Below are 22303 nucleotides of genomic sequence, written 5' to 3'. Positions count from 1 at the left end.
CCGGGGGGGCGGGGCCTGACCGTCCCCTCCCCCCCCGCAGGGCCCGCCCGGAGTGGCGGCGGGCGGAGCCTCCGGCTGCTGCAGCCCCAGCCGCGCACCGCCGCGGCGTCCGGCCGGGCCATGGGGGCGGCGGGGCCGGGGCGCTGCGGGCGGGACCCGTGCGGGGCGCTCTGCCTGCTGCTCACCTACCTGAGCGTGGGCTACGCCGACTACGTCATCCTGACCCACATCCTGCTGCAGCCGGGCTTCCGGGGCAGGTAGCGGGGCCCGGGCTCTGGGGGGCGCACGGGGGGAGCGGAGTCCGGAGAAGGGGGCGGGGCCTGGTATTGGGGGGGGCAGCGTGGGGCGGGGCAAGTGTTGGGGGTGTGGCAGGGGCGGGGCGGCCCTCTGGAGCGTGCACCCCCTTTTCGGATGGGGGTCCGTCCCGTGCAGCCCTGCTCTGGGGTGCTGGGTCGACCCCTGCCAGGTCACTCGGTCCCCTCCCGGGTCTGGGGGCTCCCCTGCGCCTGGCCCCACTGCACCCAGACACGGTGCGGGGCTGCTCCAGCCAGGGGCGAGCCTGGCTCACAGACGGGGCCGGAGGCCCAGAGAGATGGAAGTGACTCCCCCAAGGTCACGGGGCGGGGGTGTCAGGCAGAGCCAGGATTTGAACCCAGCTCCCCTGAGCCCGAGCCCCAGCCCCCCTCCCTGGATCAGCATCGTTCTTCGCTCCGTTTGGCTGGCTCGTTGCCTGTCCTGTTCCCTGCCCCTGCCATGCGTGTTCTCCCTCCATTGCCCCTGCAGGGGCCAGAACCACTACAGGACGTGGAACTGCCGGCTCCCTTCCCTCCCTCTTCAGCACCAGTCACTGCTGTGGGTCCCGGGGCTCACCCTGGTTCCCCCCCCCAAACTGGGGTGGCAACATGCAGCTGTCACTTCTGAACCACTTCAGGTGCAGGAACTTGCCCAGCCCTGACTCAGCTGCATCTCGGGTGTCGCTGGCCTCCCAGGGACCAGGCAGGCTGAGCAGGGTTTAGACATGTCCCAGAAGAGCTGTCAATTGTCTTTGACTTATGAGCAGCAGGGGTTTGAGCTCTAGTGCATGCCAGGAGGGGAGGTCACCCACCCAGGCCGTGTGGGCTAGATGGGCAGCGAGCGATTCACCAGACAACAAAACACAGACTGCTTAGAACCATGGCTTCCCTTCTGGTGTCTGCTCCCCCTGCCTGGTAACTTGGCCTGGGGCATGTGGTGCCGATTACAGCGCTAGGACTCAGCTTAGTGCACAAGTAATGTGATCCCCGGCTGCTGTTGGGGCATCTAGCGTGACCCTGATGGAAGAGATCCTTAGCTAGTGGAATGGACGGGGCTGGCAGGTGCCATCTGACCCATTTCTGCTGGGCTGTCTCCAGTTCTCAGTGATCTGTGAGGAGCTTTTCCCTGTGCCTACCACCCATCTCCCTGGGGTGATAGGTCTGCCCTTTCGTTTCCTCCATCTCTGCCAGTCCCTCTCCCCCCATGGGGTTTATGCCCTTCCAATCCTCATAAACCCTGGGGGGCCAGCGGTCTGGGTAATCTATTCATTTCCATGTGTATTTAGCAATTTTAGCATACTGCCACGGTGCCCAAAATAAAGATGTCCACAGAAGCCGATGACAGGTTTGCTTCTCCTTGTTCCCTTTATGCCAGCCTCTGGTGTCCGTTCCATGCTGTGGTGTTTAACCTCATTGTCGTTATGTTGCTGGCCTGTCACACACGAGCTGTCTTTGCCGATCCAGGTAAGGACCCACCCTCGACTGTTGCTCTGTCCTGTGTGGGGAGGCATTGGTGGCCTAGTGGCTCAGACACAGAGCTGGGGAAGTGAGAACTGAGTTCTCACCCCGTTCCTGATGCTGACTTGCTGCATGCTCCCTGCCCCAGGCCGTGCCTCTGTCTCGAGAGGGTGGGAATAGAAATGATCCTGCCCCTGTTTGTAAAGGGCTCTGGGCTCTCTGGGTGAAATGCGTTCGAGAAGAGCGGTGTGTCTGGATGAGAAGGGCCAGCCTTTTCCTGCAGGGCCGTCTGTCTTCTCTCACTAGACCCACATGTGACATTTGAGTCTGTCTGGCTGAGCTGGGCTGGCCTAGCAGTGACAGAGACGCATAACAAATGACAGGAGGCTCCTGCTCCCCGCCCCATGTCGGTGTCAGTAGCGGCTGGGCAATGGTGCAGTTGGGCTTACGTTCACGTTTCTGAGTGCACCCCAAGAGTCGCTCTGAGGATGTCAGAGGGCTGCTTGATTCACACTCTCTCTGAGACCCCTGTAGGATCCGGACGGCAAGCAGCAGGCGGAAAGGACCAGCATCTAGCAGAAAAGGGGACGAGGGGCCAGGACTCCTGGGTTCTGTTCCTGGCTGTAGGAGGGCTGCCTGCTGTCACGGCTGCACAGGGGGCTCGATGCCCTAGCCTTTACGTAGCCTCTCTGGGGAGCCTTCCTGTTATTTGCTAGGCCCTGGGTTTAGCTTCTTCCCAGGATGAGTCATGTGGCCCTTGACTCCACGCCTGGGCCGCTGGGCTAGCGCACCCCTGTTTCTTACAGTGGCTTCCCAACGAGTCCAGATGAGTTTGGACTCCTGTTACTGCCTTTAGCACTTCAGGGGTGACGCAGCCAGCAGGTGTCTTCAGCGATACAGGGCAGCCTTGTCATAACAGAGCACAGGATCGAAGTGTCCAGGTTGGAATGGGAAAGCCAGGCTTCAGTCCAAGTCCATCTCAGCAGCCATCTCCCCCTTTCCTGGAGCCTCCGGGCTTCCAGCTCTGTGCCTCGGTCGCTCTCTGGCCCCGTACGTCTGTGTCCCTGTGCATGAGCCCAGTCTCCTGGCATCTCCTGTGTCTGTCCCCATCACAGCCGCGCTGCGCTCACAGGTTCCACTGCCTCGGGTCCCGGGTGTTAACAGTTACTGCCCGGGCTGTGAGGCTCCCGTTTTCTCCATGTGCATGTGGACAGGTCTCGAGAGCGCATCCGCACCAGCCCAGACTGGCCCATTGCCCGTGTGACATCCAGCCGGCCTCTCTTTCTCCTCTGGTCTGGAGGAGAAATTAACCCCTTCAGCCCCGGTGGGGAGCAATGCAAGAAGAGTTCATAAAGAGATGACAAACATTCCCCCATTCTGCACCTCTGGTTCGGTTTTCGGCGTGAGCCTGGCAGACTCGCTGTGATCGGACACGGGTCACTGCCCTCTGTGCGGGCTGTGCTGGCGTGACAGGTGCTGGAGAGCTGCTGCTGTTGCAGCGACTCCAGGCCTCCTGTCGCAGGTGGAATCATGGGAATCTGGCAGTGCCACCTGGCAGTGAGCGGCATCTTGCACGGCTGATGCTCTCCATCGTTGGGGTGCTCTGGGATAGCATGTGCTGTGTCCCTGGCATTGCACGTGTGTCTGGAGCTAGACTCCTTGACTCCGCCCCCTCTGGGACAGGTAACCCTAGAGGCCTGCGTCTGACATGGGGTCAGATGTGGGGCTTGCTCCGGGACTATCTCCTGTGGCAAGGTGAGGTATAGCCATCCTTGGGAAGGGGCAGTGACTTAGAGACGCTATGCCTGGCATTCGCCCGCTCTGGGCATGGGGAGGGAAACGCTGCAGCCGCTGGGCGCTTTTCCTCTCGGATCCTCACGTACGATTCAATGCTTGTGGCAAGGCTGCTCCCCCTTGTTCCCATCCCTCCAGCTTCCCCCCACCCCCTCCAGCACAGGCAATCGCTGAGCTGGCTCCAGGGCGGCCCGAGGATTAGAGCCATGCGTGCCGGGTGCCCTGTGGTGCCACGATCTGTCGGTGCCCGGCTCGCCGCTGGGGCCCCCTCATCATCTCACGTTCTGCTTCCCTCCCAGGCATGGTCCCGCTGCCCGATACCGCCATCGACTTCTCTGACCTGCGCAGTAACACGCCCCACAAGAGCGAGCGGGTGAGTGGTGCCCGGGGCTCCGTGCAGTAGCCCAGGCGGGGGACAGGTTCGAGGGGTGCTTGGGAACAGGTCTGGTCACTGCCCAGGGGATTGTGAATCCAGCCTCAGGGGATTAGGTGCATGGATCAGTGTAACGGCAGCGCTCCTGAGATGGGATTAAAGCGACACGGCTGCTGGTCCTCACACAGCTGGGGGTGACCTGCTGGCCAGCTGGTGCGAGGGGCTCTGGGAGAGACGCCCTCTGGGCCAGGCAGCACGGCTGGGTCGGCTCGGGGAGCTATGGGCAGAGGGTTACTCTGGCCACCGCTGGAGACGTGTCAGGAGAAGGCCCGTTGGCCTGTACTGCAGCAGTAGTTCTGCATCCAGAGGACCCCGTCTCCCCCTGGGACTGGGGCTAGCAGGAGACTCGCCCTAAGTGTTCAGCTGCCCCTAAGTACTTCAGCCGCTGGCCATGCCTGTGTCAGTGCCTCCAGTGCTGCCCCCCCCCCCACTGCCCATGCAAGGAGAAACTGCCGAGCTGGCCGCGGTGCACGGGGCCAGGTTACAGCCCAGGAACGGCCAGAATCCCGGCCTGACCCCGCAGCTCCCCCGTCCCTGTCCCTGTCCCCTCATGCACTGGGCTGGCAGCTGAGCTTCCTCCCGCCCCCGCAATCAATGGCAGAGCCACAAGGATTGCTCCCTCCTGGGCCAGCAAGGGCAGGAGTCAGTCCCAAACCTGGCGTCCCTTTGCAGGGGAGCAGGCTCTGGCTGGCTGGCTGAAGGGAATGCCCCAGGCTGATGAGGCTGTTCTGGGAAACGGAGAAGGGGCCTGGCGGCAGCTCCCAGGAGCAGCTCTCCTGTCCCCCGGGGTTAAAGAAACACAAACAGAGCAAGCGCTGGGAGGGCTGCGCTGTGGGTGTGGTCAGCCCCCGCTGGGTCTTTCAGAGAGCGGCCGTGGGGCCGGCCTGTGGGGGTCAAGGGGCCAGCATCTCAGGAGCTTCTCCCATGTTCCCCTCCACGCTGCAGGGCCCTGGTGCCGGGTATCTTGTTACCTTGCCCAGACATGCCCCCTAATGGGAAAGTCCCTGGGGTGTTTCCAGCCTCTACAGAGAGGGAGCCAGGCTCATTTTCTGCTTTTATATGCAAAATCCCAGGGCTTAAGGAAGTGCTGGGGCCATTTAGGCTCCCTCCCCAGCTCCACCCGTCGCCTCCTGCCCTGTGGCGCCTGCTGCTCTCGTACTGGGCTCCCCAGACTGCTCCGGCGCGCCTCACTCCTGACCCACCTGTCTTATCGCCCCCCTGCATTGCCTCTGCCTGCGCCTGCGTGGCGGGACTCCAGGGTCCGAGGGCGGGCTGCAGCTAAGCGTTCTCGTCTCTGCCCCAGAGCAATGAGGACTGGACGGTGTGTAACCGCTGTGAGACATACCGCCCGCCCCGGGCGCACCACTGCCGCATCTGCCACCGCTGCGTCCGCCGCATGGATCACCACTGCCCCTGGTGAGGCGCTCGCGGCCCACGCTGGGGGGCCTGGGAACGGCTCTGGCACGTGAGCGCTGCGGGGAGGAGAGGGGGGCATGGCTCTGGCTCCCCCAATGGGCCGGGCCGGAACCCTTGGGCTTGTCGCTGCAGAGCAACACTGCTCTAGGTGCGGTGCAGCCCCCTTCACACCGCATGTGTGCAGATCCCCCCGTGTGAGTCACCCTTGTGGGCCAGTCCCACGCAGTCCCCTGCATTGCTGGAGCTGCAGAGCCCCCTTCCTGTCCTCCATCTGCAGCTGCTTCTTCAGGTTCCCTCCCCGCCGGGCGCGGTGTCTGCTGTGCTAGGGGTGATGCTCGAGCTGGGGGCGTGTGCAGGCCCTCACAGGTGGAAGCAGAGCTCAGGAAGCTCTCCAGAGACGCGCTGTTCTGGAGGGGCCTGTGAACCCCAGCTCTGCCCCCAGGGCTGTGACGCCTGCCTGTCCTCTCTGGCTGCATCCGCCGAGCTGGGGAGGGCTGGGGCCACCCAGGATGCCCTCGAGGCTACAGGCCAAAGCACTGACGACTTGGTGGGGGAGGCAATGCCCCAGGGCAGCGCTAGGGGGCACTGCGTTGCCGCTGGAGGAACGCTCTTCCGGAGCCCCCGGCTGGCGTAATTGTTCCAAATCCCGGGGTGCCTCTGGCAGCAGGGTGTTAACCCCACGGTGCTGGCCCTGCTTCAGCTCTGTGGGTGTCCCTCAACTTCCCGGGGCATGGGGGGTTTCCCCTCGCCTGTCCCGTTGCTGTGAGCTGCCCTGTCTCCCAGAAAGGGCTGCATGTCCCCGGTAGATGGAACAGACCCTTCTGCCCCGCGCTGGTCTCTAGCGGGGCGTTGTGCCGCTTTGCTTCGCTGTCTCTGGGTGCGGGTGCCGGGGAGGGCGGGGGACGGGGGCATCTGGTGTCAGGGTGGCTGATGCCAGCCATCGCTAGCGGTGTCGCCCTGCACACCCCGACCGGACCTGTGCTCTCTCTGTCTCTCTGTAGGATCAACAACTGTGTTGGCGAGTTAAACCAGAAATACTTCATCCAGTTCCTCTTCTACACCGGTATGGGGCAGCCAGCGATAGGGCGCCCTGGTGCGGGCGTAGGGATGCAGCAGTAGTTGGCAATGCAGGGACCTAGCTGTGCCCTCCTCCTGCCGTGGGTCCCAGTCTGCTGTCGGTCCCCCAGCCCCCCCCTCATTCCGCTGTCCCTGATTAGAGGGGGATCTGGTCCCACAGCTCTGCACGCAGGAAGCTGGCCGGCCAGAGCGAGCGACTCCCGGGCGCTTCCTAGGGCCATTCCACAGCAATGGCCCAGGGGAGCCTGGGTGGGAAAGACCCCAGGAAGCCTGGCTTGTAGCTGGGTGTGGGGGACTCTGGCTGGCGTGAGCTGGCAGTGCTACATCTCCCCAGCTCCCTGCCCCCCTCCCTGCATCACCCCAGACCTTGCCCCCTCTCTGCTCGACCCCCGGCCTCATAGCCAGCACCTGCCCCCTCTCTGCTCTGCTCCCCCTTGACTTCTCCATGGGACCCTGGGGGAGAGGGGACGGGGACTGGGAAGGGGGGACTCGTGGTGGGCGGCTGGTCCCTAGGCAGCCCTCGCAAGCTGGGTGAGCTCGAAGGGCGTTAACTGGGGCTGTGACGCTGGAGCCTGGCTCTGCAGCCGCTGGCACCTGCCCTTCCCCCCCCAGGGCTGCCTCCTGGCCTGGCTCTCTAGCCTTAGCCCAGGTGGGAGATTCTGAACCCGAGCCCTGTCTTTCCGGCCTGTGCTGACCTGTGGCTGTGTCTCAGGGCTGGCTAGTCTCTATGCCATGGGACTGGTGTTAACCATGTGGCTGTGGCCGGTGGACAGGAACTTCCCTGGGAAGATGGAAGGTGCGGCCGGAGGCATCTCTAACAACCACGTCCAGATGTAAGTGTGCAGGGGCTGCAGCCGGATCCCCCCCATTCCCGGCTGCTGGGGGGGAAGGGGGGGCAGATGCAGGCAGATCCCAGCGAGGGGAGAAGAGGTCCTCGAGGCAGGACGCCTGGGTTCCATTTCAGCCCTGCTCCCTGTGAGTGACACTGAGCTCCTGCCCCATAGAGCTGTGGGGGCAGCGTGTGGCCCCGAGTCCCCTCAGGCGATGTTAGAGGGGCCGGGTGTTGTACCAAGCCCACGGCCTTCTGGGGGTTCAGGCAGTCACGGCTGTGTGCCAGGGCCCTCTGGGACTCTGCAGCATCTCCGTCCCCTGCCCCCGGAGCCTCTGCCCCAATGCGGAGGTCGACTCGCCACTGGTTGTCAGCAGTACAGGGCCTATGACACACGGGTGGGTGGTTCTGGGCCAGAATCATCAGTAGCAAGGCCGGAGTCTGCCCTTGGGAACTCCTGAGCAGGCTGGACCCTGACCACTCCCTTCCCCCCCAGGGCTCACTCTATCGTCCTGCTGGTGGAATCCATACTCTTCGGGCTCTTTGTCACTGTCATCTTCTATGACCAGGTTAGTCTTCAAGGGGCCCCGCACCCGGCAGCCCTGCCCCGCTCCCCGCCATGCGCCCGGCTGGGAGAGGAGCGTAGCTGTAAATCCTGGCAGGGCTGGGCGGCGCGTCAGGCTCCCCTCTTGTTTCTCAGGTGGTCTCCATCATCACGGACGAGACGCCCATCGAGCAGCTGCGGAACCGGCTGCTGAAGGAGGCGCGCCGGGAGGTGGCGCACACCCGGAAACCGAAGATGGCGCTGCTGCGGGAGGTGTTTGGGCGCGGTACGTGACTGGAGCAGGTGGAGGGCGGGCTGGGGCTCCTCCTGGGGGTCGATGCTAGGAAGCGGGGGTCAGCCTGAGGGCTTGTCCTTCCTGGGAAATTTAGACTGGTGCAAGCCAAGGTGTTATCATCGCCTAGATCCCAGGGTGACCCCCCCACCCCGCTGGGACACTTGTACCAGGATAAGTGTCCCCGGGGGTGACCCCAGGATAACTACACCTGAACAGCTTGGGTGGGCTAGGCCGGGGCCCAGGGTGAGCGTGTCTGTGCCAGGCCACGATGGGCAGGGCTGAGATCTGTGGCTGGGCATGTCTGTGCCAGGCCATGCCAGGCGAGGCCAGAGCCTGTGGCTGGGCATGTCTGTGCCAGGCCATGCCAGGTGAGGCCAGAGCCTGTGGCTGGATGTGTCTGTGCCCGGCGAGGCCAGGGCCTGTGGCTGGGCATGTCTGTGCCAGGCCGTGCTGGGTGAGGCCCGTGGCTGGGCGTATCTGTTGCCAGGCTGCTCTGTGGTGCCCCTGGGTTCCCTGCCCACACTGACCTCCCCTCCCCTCCCCTCTCCTCTTCTCTTCCAGGCTTTGTGATCTGCTGGTTTTTCCCATGTAACTGCAGCCCCCCCTCAGGCGGGGTCCCTGCCTATAGCTACCTGCCCAACTATGACGTGTGACGTTGCCTGGCACCACCTCTGCAGACGCTGCCTCTCGCTCCCCCCCCGGGGAGGGGTCTTTTACTTCCATTGGCTTTGCAGAACTTGCCACCAAACGGTCATTGAAGCTGGCAGAGCTGTTCTCTGGTGGCAGCCTGGGGCTGGCGTGCGGCTGTAGCGCCCGGCTCTGCTGGGCCTGCCGTGCCCCCGTGAAGCCGAGGGCGTGAGCTGTGGAGGGGCGCGCTCCAGCCGTCTGCACCGGCCTGGCTGCCCAGCGAGTCCTGGCGCCCGAGGGCAGGGGGGGCCCCGTGCGTGAGTAGTGTTAACGCCGAGGGGGGCTGCAGTCTGACTACCCCCTCTTGCTGCAACCGCACCTGGATCCCAGCCTCCTCCCCGTGCCTGCCTTCCCGGAGCTGGGCTGCTTGCCTCCAGCTGCCAGCACTTCGCTGCCCGGGGTGGAGCTGCTTGTTCTCTCCCCCTGGGGAGGCCTGGCCGGGGGCAGGGGATGGGACCACTTGTACAGAGCCCCGTGTGGTAGAAGCACCGCGCTCGGCTCTGGGTGCGTGCTGGGGGCGTCGTGTGGGTATTTGTCTGGGGTAGCAGAACTCGCTTGTGCCCAGGCAAATCGGAGAGCCTGTTCTTGGCCCTGACGGCAGCTTCTGCTGACACGGAGCCTCTCCCCGCCCTTCCCAGGATGATGGCCTGCTCCGTATCGTGGGGGAGATGCAGTGGCACCCCTCTCCGGTCCCCTCCAGGCCAGCAGGCAGTGTTGCTATTTATTAGGTGTATTACGGTAGCGCCTAGGAGCCCGGATCCTGGATGGGACCCCGGGTGCTGTGCAGGCACAGAACGGACAGACAGTCTCTGCCCCGAGGCGCTCACAGTCTGAGACCAGATGGTATGGACGGATGGGGGAGGCGGGGGCTAGAGCATTGGACTGAGGGACCTTGGGGTAGGTCACGTCCCCTCTGGTGCCTCAGTTTCCCCATCTGTAAAATGGGGATAATGATAGCACCTCCCCCCTTCGTAAAGCACTTGTGGTGAGAATTGCTAGACAGGAGCGAGGTGTTCTCCCGAGGAAGGAGGCGGGTCCGTGCTCTCCGCACGCCAGCAGTGGAACTTGTCAAGATTTTTCTGCAGGCGAGATGCAGGCATCACGGCAAAGGGGGGGTTGAAGGAGGCTGATGAAGGCGCTGTGCGGATGTCTATGGAGGAGGCAGCCTGGGGGAAGGCACCAAGGGGCTGGTTTGAAAATGGAGCCAAGTGGGTGCTTGGAGGCTGGCGTCACGGGCTGATGGTCGGCGGGAGTCCCACCTCAACAGTGAACGGGAGACGGGTGGTAGGTGGGGGTAGACGAGCTGCTTCTGTCTGCAGGGCTAGAGAAGGGGGTGCCAGGGAAGGGTGCCCAGCCTGGGCACGTGGCTGCACTCGGAGCTGGCACGGCCGTTCCCCAGCAGACACTTGTGCTGCAGTGGCTGGGCCTGGCCCCCTCCCAGCCTCCTTCCCCTCCCTTGGGACTGTCGAGGGCAAGCCAGGGAGGGGTTCGTGGCTGCGGGGGGCTGCATCATGCCACCGACCAAGTGGGAAGCCAGCCACACCCTGCGGCTGCCTAGAGAAGCTGTGATATGCCGCACGGCCCCGGAGCTGCCCCCCTCCCCGGCTGACGGAGCAGTCTCTGGCTGGCTGTGCCAGGTACTGGGGGAGTTGGCGTCTCTCCTGCCCGGGCTGATGTCTGAGGCCAGATGCTAGCTGCACGCTGCCCCGTGTGTCTGGCCGGGTGTCCTGTGGGCTACTGCATCCCAAGGGCCTGGCCTGGCCTCCCGTCTTCCCGGGGGGTCTCTTTGGCCCTGGTGTGCAGCACCCTGGCACTTGCTGGGAGCTGCTGCTGGCTGCCAGCCCAGCCCCAGGGCTCAGGGCAGAGCTGCTGGGCACATCCAGGCAGGCTGGGGGCTGCAGGGGCAGGGCCCTTCCCCCCCAGCCTTGTCGCTGGTTAGGAGCAGAGCCCCATGAGTCCCCTGGGCCCAGCTGGCAGCGCAGCCTGGGGTCAGGGGAGGCAGTGGCCATGGATGGCTCCCCCGTGTGCCCCAAGAGCCCCAGTGTTGCCTTGAGCCGGGGCCAGGCTGGGCCCAGGGCAGGGAGTTAAGGCCTTGGCTAGGGAAGGGGGGGCTCTGGCAAGATGTTGGCGGGGCAGCCTGGCCCTCGGGAAAGGGCGGACTAGGGCCTGGTGTGCAGCCTTCCCCAGCTCCCGGCCGCTCCCTCAGGCTGCCCTGGCTTTCTCCAGAGCCCAGCTCCCAGGGGGGTGCTGGCGACACCTCGAGCCCTGGGCGCCGGGAGCTGCACGCTGGGTGCACGTGGCTGCCATTGCAGGGGCTTAGCGTGGGGCGATCTGTGCTGGTGTAACCAGCCTGGCCTGTGCCCCTCCTCCCAGGGCAGCCGTGGGGAGCCAGGGCCCCGCAGCGGCAGCGGTTGGTGGCGCCCCTCGCTCCTGGTTGACCCACGGGACCCCTTGCCACATGATAAGCGAGGTGCTGCCGGGTTCCGCCGGCCCCTTGGCCTGGCTCCTGCAAGTTGTGAATAAACTCTGCCTGGCAATCGCCCAACATGCCCGCGCCTCTGTCAGCCTTGTGTGGTGACTGGGAACGTGCTGCCCGTGTGCTCGGTGCCGGGCAGCCCTGAACCCGTTCTCTTTGTTCCCCCTGTTGGGTGGGCTGGGCGCTGAGATGTTCCCGCTGCAGCATTCGGCCCTGGGGCGCCCTCAGGCTGGCGGCGCATCTCCCTCTGGGGCTGGTTTTCTTAGAGCGGCTGGGCCCTGCGTGCGCCTGACTCCGGGGGTTTGTGGGGTGAGGCACGGTGATCACTGTCCCCCTCTCCCTACGTTCCTGCTCGGACCTGTCAAAGGGGCCAGCTGGGGACCTGGCCAGTGCCTGTTCCATGGGGCCAGGTCAGCAGGCCTGGCCCCGGGGCCGTGGCTGGGCTGGGCACCGCCCCCTCGCCCAGCACATCTCCGGGGGCTGAAGGGACCTCCACAGGGACACCTAGCACCGGTGGCTGAGCAGGCAGCAGAAGCCAGGGGTCACCCGGGGGCAGAGGAGGCTGACTGCTGCTGCGGATGCGAGGGGACCAAGCGGGCTGGTGCCCCATGGGGCATGGGCCAGGGATGGGGGCTGTGAAACATCCCCCCATGTGGGGGTGGGGGGCACCTCTAAATCCAGTGGGGCCCAGCCTCCCGGTTGAAGCCGAGCTGCCGTTAGTGCCGGCGGAAGGGAGAGCGGAGGGGTGCTGTTGTGGGGGGGGGGGGGGCTTGTGTGCCCGGCGGCTCCCCTGGCAGCCCCAGCTCAGTGCAGTGGGGGGCGGGTGCAGGCAGCAAGAGCCAGTGCAGCAATGCAGAGAGCTGCCCCCGCCTGCTGTCCCTTCCCCGGGGAGGGCAGTGCCCGGCCTCAGCAGGAGGCGTGACTCCTGTCCCCACGCTGCGCCCGGGCTCCCTCAGTGCCCGGGGCCGACTCTAGGCCAGGCCACGACTGTGAGACCTGCCCTGTGGGCCCAGTCGTGCTGGGCTAGCTCCCCCCCTGCTGCCCCGTGCACCCCTTGGCACTGGGGGGCGCCTAGACAAGCCCTTCCCCTTCGCCAGTGTTCCCCTGATGGCCCAGGATTGGGGGGAGCCAGGAAGCCGGTCCCAGTGGGTCTCGTCCCGTCCCCAGGGCTCTTGCTGGGCCGGCAGGGCCGTGCACACCCGTGCTCCTCTTTGCCGAGGCCTGGCACCTGCAGCGTTTGCGTGCCCCGCTCCTGCACATCCTAGCGCTGTGGTGGCTCCGTTAACCACGCTGCCCTGGCACGGCCGCTTTGGGCTGGTGCCAGCGGGGGAGCTTATAGGGGCCCTACCTGGTGCCCTCCCCCCCCCCATGTGTGCACAATGGAACATCAACCCTGCAGGGCCTGGTGCAGGAGCCTCTTACCAGGATGCTCAGGGCAGCTGCTGCCCTGTGGGGCAGGGTGGGAATGCCCAAGAGTGCTGGGTCCGCGTGGAGCTGGCCGAGGCCAGGTTAGCCCTGGGTCGTGCCCAGAGCGGCTGTGCTGCGGAGAGGAGGGGATGGAATTTGCAGCTGCCCTCACGCCCGGGGAGAAGGGAAGCTGTAACGGAGCCGCGTGGGCCTGGAAGCTGGCTCAGCCCGAGCCCCTCGGACACGGGGCTGGCGTGAAAACGCATCTGGCAGGGAGAGCCGGGGTGGGGGAGGGGAAGCTCCAGCAGCGCTTCCTTGCCCCCACCGCCACGCAGCCCCCTGGGCTCCACGCCTGGCAGCAGCCAGAACCCCTGTCCCTGTCTGACGCCCGTGCGGCTGGGACCCCCTCCCTTCCCCGGGCTGCCGCAGGGATCGCTCCTGGGGCGCTCAGCCCAGCCCCGTGTACAGAACTGGGGGGGTTGAGCCCCTTCTGCCGCGGGAGGGTCTTTGGGCAGAGCGAGGGGCTGCACTGGTCCCGGAGCTGGCCGGGAGCAGGAGCCAATGGCTACAGTGCCAGGGGCACACGCCTGGCAGTGCCATGCGGCCGGACCTGTGTATTATGGGGCCTGAGCCCCCACTCCTGGGGCCGTGATGGGGTGAGGGGCTGGATCCCGTATTGCAGCTCCCAGGGAGGGCGTTGCTGGGTGAGGACACCCAGGGGCCATCACCGCGCTAGTGTCCTCCTGGCCAGGGTGGGAGCAGGCTTGCCCCGCGTTAGTGGCTCCGGGAAGCTGAGGCCCCGTCAGCCCCAGGAGGAGCCGTCGGCTGACGCCCAGGCCCAGGGTGGGCAGCCCTTGGCCGCTGCTCTGGGCTCACGGTGACGACAGCTGTCAGCTGAGATGGGAGCCCAGGGAGCTGGGTGGGTGGGTGTCCATCCTCCTCCCCCTAAGCTGGGGCTGCCCTGGGCCCCTCACTGCCCCCCAGCAGCTTATCCTTGGGCAAGAGCATTGACCTCCCTGCCCCCGGCCCAGGCCCTTCCTAGGGGCCAGAGGGAAGCCCCGGCCTCCCCCCGAAGACTCCCTGCTTCCCAGGGGCGTAGCGCTGTCCCCTCAGGTCCTGGGCTACCACAGTGACCGCTGGCAGGTGCCAAAGCCAGGCCAGACTAGGCCAGGATCGCTGCCACCCCCTCAATCCCTCGCCCCATGCTGAGCCTTCTCCAGCCACGTCACCCTCCTGGGCGCTGGGGCCAGGCTCCCACGGCAAAGGGGCCAGCCTGACGCCGGGACATAACATTGCCTGGCAAGGAACGGGACAGCAGGCGGGATGGGGGAGCTCCCCCCTACCCAGCCCCGGCCTCTCCCGGCATGGGATATAGTACGGGTGGGGCAGGGCCACGGGCTGTGCGCGCTCCCAGCTCCCGCGGGTCGGGCGTTGCTGCTGGCATGGCAGGCTGGGGCGGGGGGGCTCCCAATAACCAGGCGCCGCTCGAGTGTGTTCCATAAATAATTTGGCAGATTTTTATTACAAAAAAATATTGACAATAATTAACAGACCAACAGCACGTGGACAAAACCGGGGGCAGCCGCGCCTGCAGGGACTCGCCCCGGCCGCGGCTGCTTCGCTTTAAATAGACTGTATTAAATTATTACCCGCAGTCACTCCTTTGCTGCGTGGGCAGACGGGGGGCCGCTGATCCAATGGGTTGGGGGAGGATGGCTCTTTATCTGCTCCTGGGCACTGCCAGGCTGCCACGGTGCCAGCGCCGGCCCTGAGACCTGCCCAGGGTTCAGGAATCCTCCCCTGCTAGGGAACATGGGCAGAAAAGGGGGCACAGGGGGCTGAGGTAGACACTGATTCAAATGTGCTTTGTGGTTTGAACCAGCTGGAGCCCTGGCAGCACGTGAGGCGAGTTTGCCGAGTCTCAGCCAGGCAGAAGGAAAGTGCTGAGTGATGTACCATGGACAGCACCCATGGCGCCAGCCATGAATAATACCGGAGCTGGACCTGGCACCCGTGAGTGTCCCCGCGAAACAGTTCCCTTCGCAAATGCCACGGCGGCGCCCAGCGCGGGTTCCCCTTCAACCGGCCGGACACAGTTCTATCCCACGGAGCCCTGGCCTGGCTGGGGGGAGCGTGACACATGCCCTGTGTGGATACCAGGCAGGCCCCAGGGGCTCCAGCATCCGAGTCTGTCTGTGGGAAGGGCTCCTGGCCCATTGGTCCCAGGTACCAGGCGCCACCACTCCAACCATGTGCAAACGGACTAATGCCCTGGGCCCCTGAAGGGCTGCTTGCGGCTGTGCTGGTTCCTCAGGAACTCCAGGATCTGAGCTTTCTGCTTCTGCCACTGATCTGCCGCCCGCTTCTGCCGCGGGGGCACGAAGAAGGTGTATTTGAGCCGGGGAGCTTTCTCGTCGCTCACCACCAGCGCCTGCAGGGTGAGCGGTTCCTGGAGGGGCCCACGGCCCTCGATGGTCTCCACGGCCTTGGTGGCACCGCTGTAGCGCAGCGTCACGCTGCCCGCCAGGCTGACGTCCAGCTCCGAGGGTACCAGGATGTAGTTCCCGTTCAGGGCGTAGGTGCCGTCCTGCCTCCGCAGCGCCAGGTAGATGCTGTCGCTGGCCGCGGCGGTGCTGCTGCTCTGGCGGATCATGATGTGGGTGGCGCCGGCCGGGATGGTGACCACGTCATTGTAACCGTAGCTGAAAGGCAGAGGGGTGCAGGCATCAGGACGCTGGAGGGAAGGGCCGGGCAGCTGGCCCAGAGCAGAGCCCTGGGGATGCGGGCTCCAGCTCCAGCGCTAGGAGCAGGAGTTTGGCATAGCGCCAACGGCCCAGCATGGTCCAGCCCCGTGCGCTGCCACTGCTCAAGGAGGGGAGACAGAGAGCCAACCCCCGCCCCCCCAGGGCAGCCTGTGAGGTTGGAGGGGGAGACTCACCGGGGCTTGGTGAAGGAGCCGTAGGTCTTGGAGCAGCCGGACCCGTCTCCCCCGCACACCATGCACTTGTCAAACTTCTTCTTGGAGCCGATGACGCGGTCGCAGCCGGCGTGGACGCAGCGCCCCTGCACGCAGACCGAGGTGCTGGCGGGGGAGCAGGGCGTCCCGTCCGCCACCTGGAGGCAGACACAGAGTCAGCGAGGCCTGGGCCAGATCCTCTCCCCCCCCCGGCTCAGCTCAGCCCTTGGGCTCCACGCGGCCGTGCCCTCCTCCCTCCCCAGAGGTGGCTGCATCGCAGGGGCCGGCGAGCCCTCGCTCACCCTCGGTTCCAGCACGTAGTAGTAGCCCAGGGCCCGCGACTGGCAGGTCAGCTTGCACTGGTCCTTCTCGGCCACGCCGCTGTAGCGGGGCACCCAGTCCATGGGCGCGGGGAAGCCCTTGAACAGGTCGGAGCGGTGGTTGTAGACGGCGCATTGCTGCTCCCGGAAGGTGAGGGCTGGAACAAGAGCCGGCAGGTGCCAGGTCAGCATGGGGCCGTGCTGGGCCCTGGCTCCTGGGGAGCAACCCCCCTCATCATCCCCCCCAAGCCCGCCACAAACCCTGGGCCGGCCTCTGGGAGACGCTCTTGGGGTGGGGAAGGGCCTGACCTGACCCTTCCCCTGCTCAGGGGTCCCCTATCCCAGACCTTCCCCCCGGATCCAGCTGGGGCCAGTTCAGCCCACGGGCACTTCCCAAGGGGCTCCCCCCACAGTCACCCCCGGAGCAGCTGCAGCTCCTTGGATATTTGGGCCAGCGCACGGCCAGGCGTGCGGGGCCTCTCTCTGAGCCCCCGGGGTGGTGCCGGCTGGACCCAGCCCGCCCTCTAGCAGGGTCTGTGCTTGGAGCAGGAGGGACGCTGCGCTAGATGGGCAGGGGCTCCTGGGTCCGTGTGCGGGGACATGCACCCCCCCCCTTGCTGCCCCCACCCGCTGCCCTCACTCACCCGTGCCGTCCGGGCACGCCTGGGGGCTGCAGGAACGGTACCGGGTGCGTTTGCCCTCGCAGTACTTGCCACCGTTGCGCGGGACGGGCTTGTTGCACTCGCGGGTGGAGAACTGCACGCCCCCCCCGCAGCTCCGCGAGCACTCGCCCCACGGGCCCCAGGACCCCCAGCCGCCGGGGCTGGGAATCTGCGGGGAGAGACGGCAGAGCAGGGTTAGAAACGGGGGCGGGGGAGTCAGAGCCGCATGGCAGCCGGGGGGTGCCCTGGGCCCAGGCACCTGGCGCCGTTCTGCAGCTGGGAAGCAAGATGGACGCTGGGGGGGGGGGGGGATCCCTCCCGCCCCCCCCAGCCACCCCTCACCTGCCCCCCTCCCTCTACACTCTGCCAGTCCTTGAGCTCCACCCTCGCCCCCCATCTCTCCTGGCTCCCCAGTGCCCCTTGCCGCCCCCGCAGAGGAAGGCGAGTGCTGTGCCCCCTGCCCCGCCTTGCCGGTGCCCAGCAGGACACTCACGTTGAAGGCCTTCATCTCCACCTTGCTGATGCAGTGGCCGTTCATGCAGGCTTTGCCCTGTCCACAGGCGGTGCCGTCCGCCCAGGGGAAGTGCTTGGTCTGGCACATGAAGTGCCCGTTGATCTTGCCCGTGCACCACAGGGAAGAGCAGGGCGGGTGCAGGTTGGGACAGTGGCGGGAATCCAGCCCGAAGGTCAGCTGGCACTGCCGGTCCGCGTCGTAGTCGCTGCCCGGGAAGGGGGGCGGCAGGCGCAGGGGTTCCCGAGGCTTGTCCAGCAGGCAGCCACCTGTGGGGGGGGAGCGGGTTGGCACGTGAGGGGGCCAGGCATCCCAGACACACGCAGGCTGGGGCAGAGCCAGCTCAGGGTGTGCGGCGTCGGGGTCCCCCATCCGCCTGGCAAGGGGGCAGCTGGCGCAGGAACACTGCGCTGGGCGGGGAGGTTATCCCCAAACCAGCGCTGGGCAGCAGAATCTGCCTGGCCAGAGATGTCCCCTCCTGGGCAAGGGCAGGGACCCTGGCACCCCAGGGGACTGGCTCAGCTCCAGCCTGACTGGCGGGGCACGGCCAAGGGCTGCTTGGCCTGGGGTGACGGTGGCGGGTCTCAGCCCGGTTCCTAATGCACAGGTGTTTGCCCCACAAACCATGATCCCGGCTGGCATGGGCCAGCCAAGGGTCTGATGGGCGAGTGGGGCTGAGCTGTAGATCCAGATGCAGGGGGGCGCAGGGCTGGGACAGCAGGGAGCCGCGCGTCAGGATTGAGGGGCACCGGCCCAGTTGCTTTGGAGAAGCTTGCCCAGTCCCTGCCCACACTGTGCCTGGCTCTGGCCAGCCGGGCCATGGCTCCGGTGGGGCTCTCGCGGGTGCCAGGGCGCCCGGCGGGGCAGGGGTCCTTACCATGGCCGTTGTCCAAGAAATCCGTGATGAAGCGGGCGCTGCAGGGTGACCACAGCTGGTCGGGGTCCACGTGGGACATCACCGGAGCCATCATGTGGCGGGAGTTGCCGACGTGGCTGTTCAGCTCCACGCAGGGCTTGGCGTTGTCGTGGAGCATGTTGAACACGTGGCCTGGGACGGGGGAGATGAGACAGGGTCAGTGTGTGGCACGGGGACCCGGCCCCTGGGGGCTGCAGTGGGGAGGCAGGGGAGGGGGGAGATGGAGCGGGGGGGAGTTGCTGTGCGGTGTGGGGGGGGAGGAGATGGAGCAGCTGAGGTGCTGGACTCTGATCCCGTTCCAGGTCGGGCGCTGGACTCTCGCTGCCCCGTGGCATTGGCCGGGATGCCCCGTCCCGTCCCTGCCCCCCGGCCGCGCTTACCGAGTTCGTGAGCCGCGGTGAAGGCCGCCTGCAGCCCGTCGTCCTCCACGATGGAGCAGCTGCGGCTGGGGTCGCAGACGGTGCCCACGTCCGCCATGCCCAGGGTGTCGCAGGTGGAGGCGCCGCACAGGTCCTGCCGGAGAGAGAACACGCTGGGGCATGCGGGGCGCTGGGACGGGGCGGGAGAGACCCTGCTGCATGGTGCCAGCCCAACCTCAGGGCCTGAGGAGGCCATCCCCACCGCCCCCGCTTCCGAGCCAATGGGGGGTACACGGGGCTAGTGCTGGATTGGCCAGGCGGCCCCTCCATGGGCCCCCTCCCTCAACAGGGGCCTGCCCCCCATCCTCTCACCCCCCTGCCCACTGCTGGCATTGGCCATTGGCTGATGTGATTTGTGGCCGGGGATGAGGACAGCCTGGGAGGGGGCCCTGCACTGGGAAGGGGGGGCCGTATGGGGGGGGGGCACCGTACCTGGCGGGTGAAGAAGATGGCCGTGTCGAAGTGCTCCGAGTCCGAGTCGTCCGGCTTGTTGAGCCCTTTCTGCCACTGGCAGAAGTTGCGCAGCGTCTGGGCGGCGTTGCTCGTGACCTGCAGCCCGTCCTCGCCGGGCCCCAGCACCACCAGCCGCGTCACCATCAGCGTCACCGGGTTCCTCAGGCTGGGGTGGCGGAAGAACCTGGCGGTGGCCGCCATGACGGTCAGCAGGTAGCGCTTGAGCCCCGCGCCGTGGAACTCGGCCATGTGCTTGTCCGCCACCACCAGCGTCTCCACGTAGCGTGGCACCGCCGAGAAGCGCTGCAGGGGAGGGAGAAGGTCAGAGATGGGGTGGGGACGCCCACGTGTCCGGCCCCTGGGCACCCACCCACCCACCCACGCGCCCGGTCTGCCTGCCTCGGGGCTGGATTTTCAGGGCCGTATGCAGCTCCCCGGCCTTTGCCCAGGGCTGTGCCCAGCATCCAGCGCGGGTTCAGGTTGGTTCTGTGGCAGGTGTTGTGAGGGGTGGGGCTGCGGGGGGGGTGAGGACCAGTCACTGTCTCAGCCCAGTTGGCGGGGTGGGGAAGGGTTCAAACAGACCCTGAGGCGTGAATGTGCTCAGCCCCATTTTATAAATGGGGAAACTGAGGCACAGGACAGAAAAGGGACTTGCCCAGGGTAATAGTGTCTGGACAGAGCTGGGAATAATACCCAGCCCCACCCCCGACAACAACTCCCCTGCTCTACCCACTAGACCAGGCTGCTCAGTAAGTCCGAACCAGAGACTAAACCTGAATCTCAGCTCTGGCCCAGGGGGCGTCTGGAGGGACAGGAAAAGCCAGAGTTTTCAGCTTCTCTAATGCCTGGTGACGGGGGCCCGGGGCTTCCTGGAGCCTGTGCAAACCTGTCTGCCCCCCCAACAGCTCCAGTGGGGCGGGGGGGGGGGGGGGGAGCAGCTGTTTCCATGGCAGCCACTCACCCTCCAGGCTAGGTTGGCAGGCAAATGGCCAAGGTACAAATAAACGGGGCTTGTCAGAACAGCCTGGACCTGCTACTGGGCTGGCAACTAACCAGGAGCTCCCCCCGCCCTCCTCCCCGGGAGGGCAAACTAGCCGGGATTAGGGCTGCCAAGCTTCCCGGGCAGTCCTGCAATCTCCAGGAATTAAAGATTAATGTTTAATTAAAGATTGTGTCATGCGATGAAAACTCCAGGAATACGGCCAACCTAAATTGGCAACCCTGATTACTGTCTCTGCCCTTCTCCTTCCCCCCGGGGCGGGGCTGGGAAACCAGCCAGGATCCCACCCCCGCCACTCCGGGAAGGGAAACCAGCCAGGATCTTCCTTCCGCCACAGGAAACCAACTGGGATCTCCCCCGCCCCCAATCCTGCCACCCCAGGACGGGAAACCAGCTGGGATCCCCACCACCATCCCCGGACAGGGACAGGAAACCAGCTGGGATCGCTACATCCCAGGATTCCCCCAGAAGCAGGAGTTCTAGGGCACCAGGCCAAACCCAACACGCCCGGGGAGCACGGCCAGGAGAGCCGGGCCAGCCCCGCCTGCCAGTGCGGACCCAGCCTTGCCCTGCCCCATGCGGATAGGGCCAGCGGCCGCCCCAGCCTACCTTTGCTCTCCTGGAGGACGGGGCTGCGGCGCGGGGCTCAGTTCCGCGGGCTGGAGCCCAGCCCGGAGCCTGGGCGCCCACGCTACACATGGTGCCACTGGCTTTCTCGGGCACCTTCTTCCTCAGCACGTGGGCACCGGCTCCTCCCGCCGTGTTGGGTGCCCCTCCGTCCAGGGGCTGCATGTGGTACTCGGCGCCCCGGTACTGCAGCACCCCCAGCAGCGACACCCCGTCGTAGTTCACAGCCGCGATGGAGTCCGGGTCGGCGTTCACCGTGCCGGTGTAGTAGCTCCCCGGCCCGGCCGGCCCATCGAGCGTGGCTGGCTGCCCGCTCGTGCCCAGGTACTGCACGGTCAGCCCCTCCGCTAGGAAATTGGGGTCCCTCTCCAACTCCAAGAGCAGCTCTTCCCCCCGGGCGCGGAGGCGATACAGGAGCCGCTCCCCAGGCAGGCTCGCCTTGGCTTCGCCTGCCAGGCGGAAAGGGCTGGTCAATCGCTCCGGAAACACGATTTCCTCCCAGTCGCCCCCGGCTCCGGCTCGCTCCCCTGCCACCAGCCTGAGTTGACAGCAGGCAATGAAGAACAGGGGCAGCGTCGCACAGACCAGGCTTCCCATGGGCGCACGGGGGTCAAACGGCCACAAAAAATGGGGGAGCAAAAAAAAAAGACCCCAAAAGCTCTGTGATATTATGCTGTGGGGAGGCCCTGGTGGGACCGTCTCTTAAATAGCAACAGCGGCTGAAATTAACAGCAAGGACCCGGGGCCCCTGCTCCGGAGATCCGCGCCGTCAGCTGCTGTCACAGCCTGTGTCACCTGGGCACAGGATCAGTGCCTTCCAGCGGCTCCTAGACAGGCCAGCCCTTGGCAAGCGGGCCGTGCGCCTGGCGCTGACCGCGGCGATGCTGCTGACACGGAGCCAGGGGAGGCGCGCGCCGGCCGGTTGGCTTTGCAAAGAGTTTATACAAGTTCTCCTCTCTCCTCTTTTGTTTCAAGTCCCAGCCCTTCCCTGAGTAGTCCTTTGACAAACTGCAGGGCAGGCCAGATCCTGGATGCCTTTCTGAGTCCCGGCCGGATGGGGCTTGCTGGAGTTTTCAAATGTTTGTTAAAAAATCTATAGAAGGTGAGGGTTTTTTTTCTCCTTGTTGAAAAGAAATAGAAGGAAAACTCCCTACTAGGAAGACATCAAGTTATTCTCTCTAGGAAAGGTCTCCCAGTTCGCACCCGCTCTGCAAATCCCTGCAAGTTTGAGGTTAGACTTTCCTTTTATTCTTTCTTTCTTTCTTTCTTTCTTTCTTTCTCTGTCTTTCTGTCTTTCTTTCCTTTCCTTCTCCTTCTCCTGAGTTTCTCTGGCTGTTCATCGGCGCGCTAGCCCCTTTTAACAGCTGTCTCACGAGAGGGGCAGAGCCCTGCTGGCTATCTCTCCGCCCTCCCCCCCCCCCCCCTCGGAAGTTGTGTACAGTACAAGTTACTGCAATCCTCGCTACTGCTTGACGCAATCGCTGATGTATCGTTTGTATTTTGGTTGGTTTTTTTTATTTTTTAAAGTAATTAGAAACAAACAAACAAAAGGAAATCAGGAGGGGGGGCTGGGGGTGGGAACAGAAATGGCTGGCATCCGGCCCAGCCTTCCAGCACTTCGGCACTTTGCCTCGTTTGCTGAGATTTTTCTACCATTTGTAGCTGTGTTTCAGGAGCATTTGTCCTCGCTCGCCCCCCCTCCATTAGAAGAGAGGTTGGATGCTGGAGCG

General features: G+C 65.3%; 2 protein-coding genes across 2 annotated transcripts; one reads left to right on the top strand and one right to left on the bottom strand.

The window, feature by feature from the left end:
* The first annotated feature begins 1 nt into the window (after position 1).
* LOC137167466 (palmitoyltransferase ZDHHC3-like) lies at positions 2 to 11559 on the top strand. The gene is made up of 9 exons (XM_067569646.1): positions 2 to 257; positions 1669 to 1757; positions 3845 to 3918; positions 5282 to 5394; positions 6396 to 6457; positions 7184 to 7304; positions 7797 to 7869; positions 8001 to 8130; positions 8701 to 11559. The coding sequence occupies exons 1-9, from the start codon at positions 121 to 123 to the stop codon at positions 8790 to 8792; spliced, it is 891 nt and encodes a 296-aa protein (XP_067425747.1). The 5' UTR covers positions 2 to 120; the 3' UTR covers positions 8793 to 11559.
* A 1851-nt stretch (positions 11560 to 13410) lies between these two features.
* On the bottom strand, positions 13411 to 21973 carry ADAMTS4 (ADAM metallopeptidase with thrombospondin type 1 motif 4). Its single transcript, XM_067569596.1, has 9 exons — positions 20556 to 21973; positions 18926 to 19249; positions 18455 to 18587; positions 18036 to 18206; positions 17141 to 17427; positions 16630 to 16816; positions 15968 to 16143; positions 15648 to 15823; positions 13411 to 15411 (listed from the first exon to the last, which is right to left on the bottom strand). The coding sequence occupies exons 1-9, from the start codon at positions 21168 to 21170 to the stop codon at positions 14973 to 14975; spliced, it is 2508 nt and encodes an 835-aa protein (XP_067425697.1). The 5' UTR covers positions 21171 to 21973; the 3' UTR covers positions 13411 to 14972.
* Positions 21974 to 22303: the final 330 nt, after the last annotated feature.

The sequence above is a fragment of the Emydura macquarii genome, unplaced genomic scaffold (genome assembly GCF_026122565.2).
Source record: "Emydura macquarii macquarii isolate MOO-44397 ecotype Brisbane River unplaced genomic scaffold, CSIRO-AGI_Emac_v2 contig_2924, whole genome shotgun sequence".
In the NCBI taxonomy this organism is placed as follows: domain Eukaryota; kingdom Metazoa; phylum Chordata; order Testudines; family Chelidae; genus Emydura; species Emydura macquarii.
The sequence above is the reverse complement of the archived record's forward strand: the minus strand, read 5'-3'. Positions and strand labels throughout refer to the sequence as shown.

Bases quoted from the DNA above. Each gene is read 5' to 3' on its own strand.
- LOC137167466 (XM_067569646.1), top strand. From the start codon at position 121: ATGGGGGCGGCGGGGCCGGGGCGCTGCGGGCGGGACCCGTGCGGGGCG. The intron at 258-1,668 runs GTAGCGGGGCCC...CCTTTATGCCAG, and splicing joins CAGCCGGGCTTCCGGGGCAG to CCTCTGGTGTCCGTTCCATG. The intron at 5,395-6,395 runs GTGAGGCGCTCG...GTCTCTCTGTAG, and splicing joins ATGGATCACCACTGCCCCTG to GATCAACAACTGTGTTGGCG.
- ADAMTS4 (XM_067569596.1), bottom strand. From the start codon at position 21,170: ATGGGAAGCCTGGTCTGTGCGACGCTGCCCCTGTTCTTCATTGCCTGC. The intron at 16,817-17,140 runs GTGAGTGTCCTG...CTCTCCCCGCAG, and splicing joins TGGAGATGAAGGCCTTCAAC to ATTCCCAGCCCCGGCGGCTG. The intron at 15,412-15,647 runs GTGAGTCTCCCC...TCTGCCTTTCAG, and splicing joins GGCTCCTTCACCAAGCCCCG to CTACGGTTACAATGACGTGG.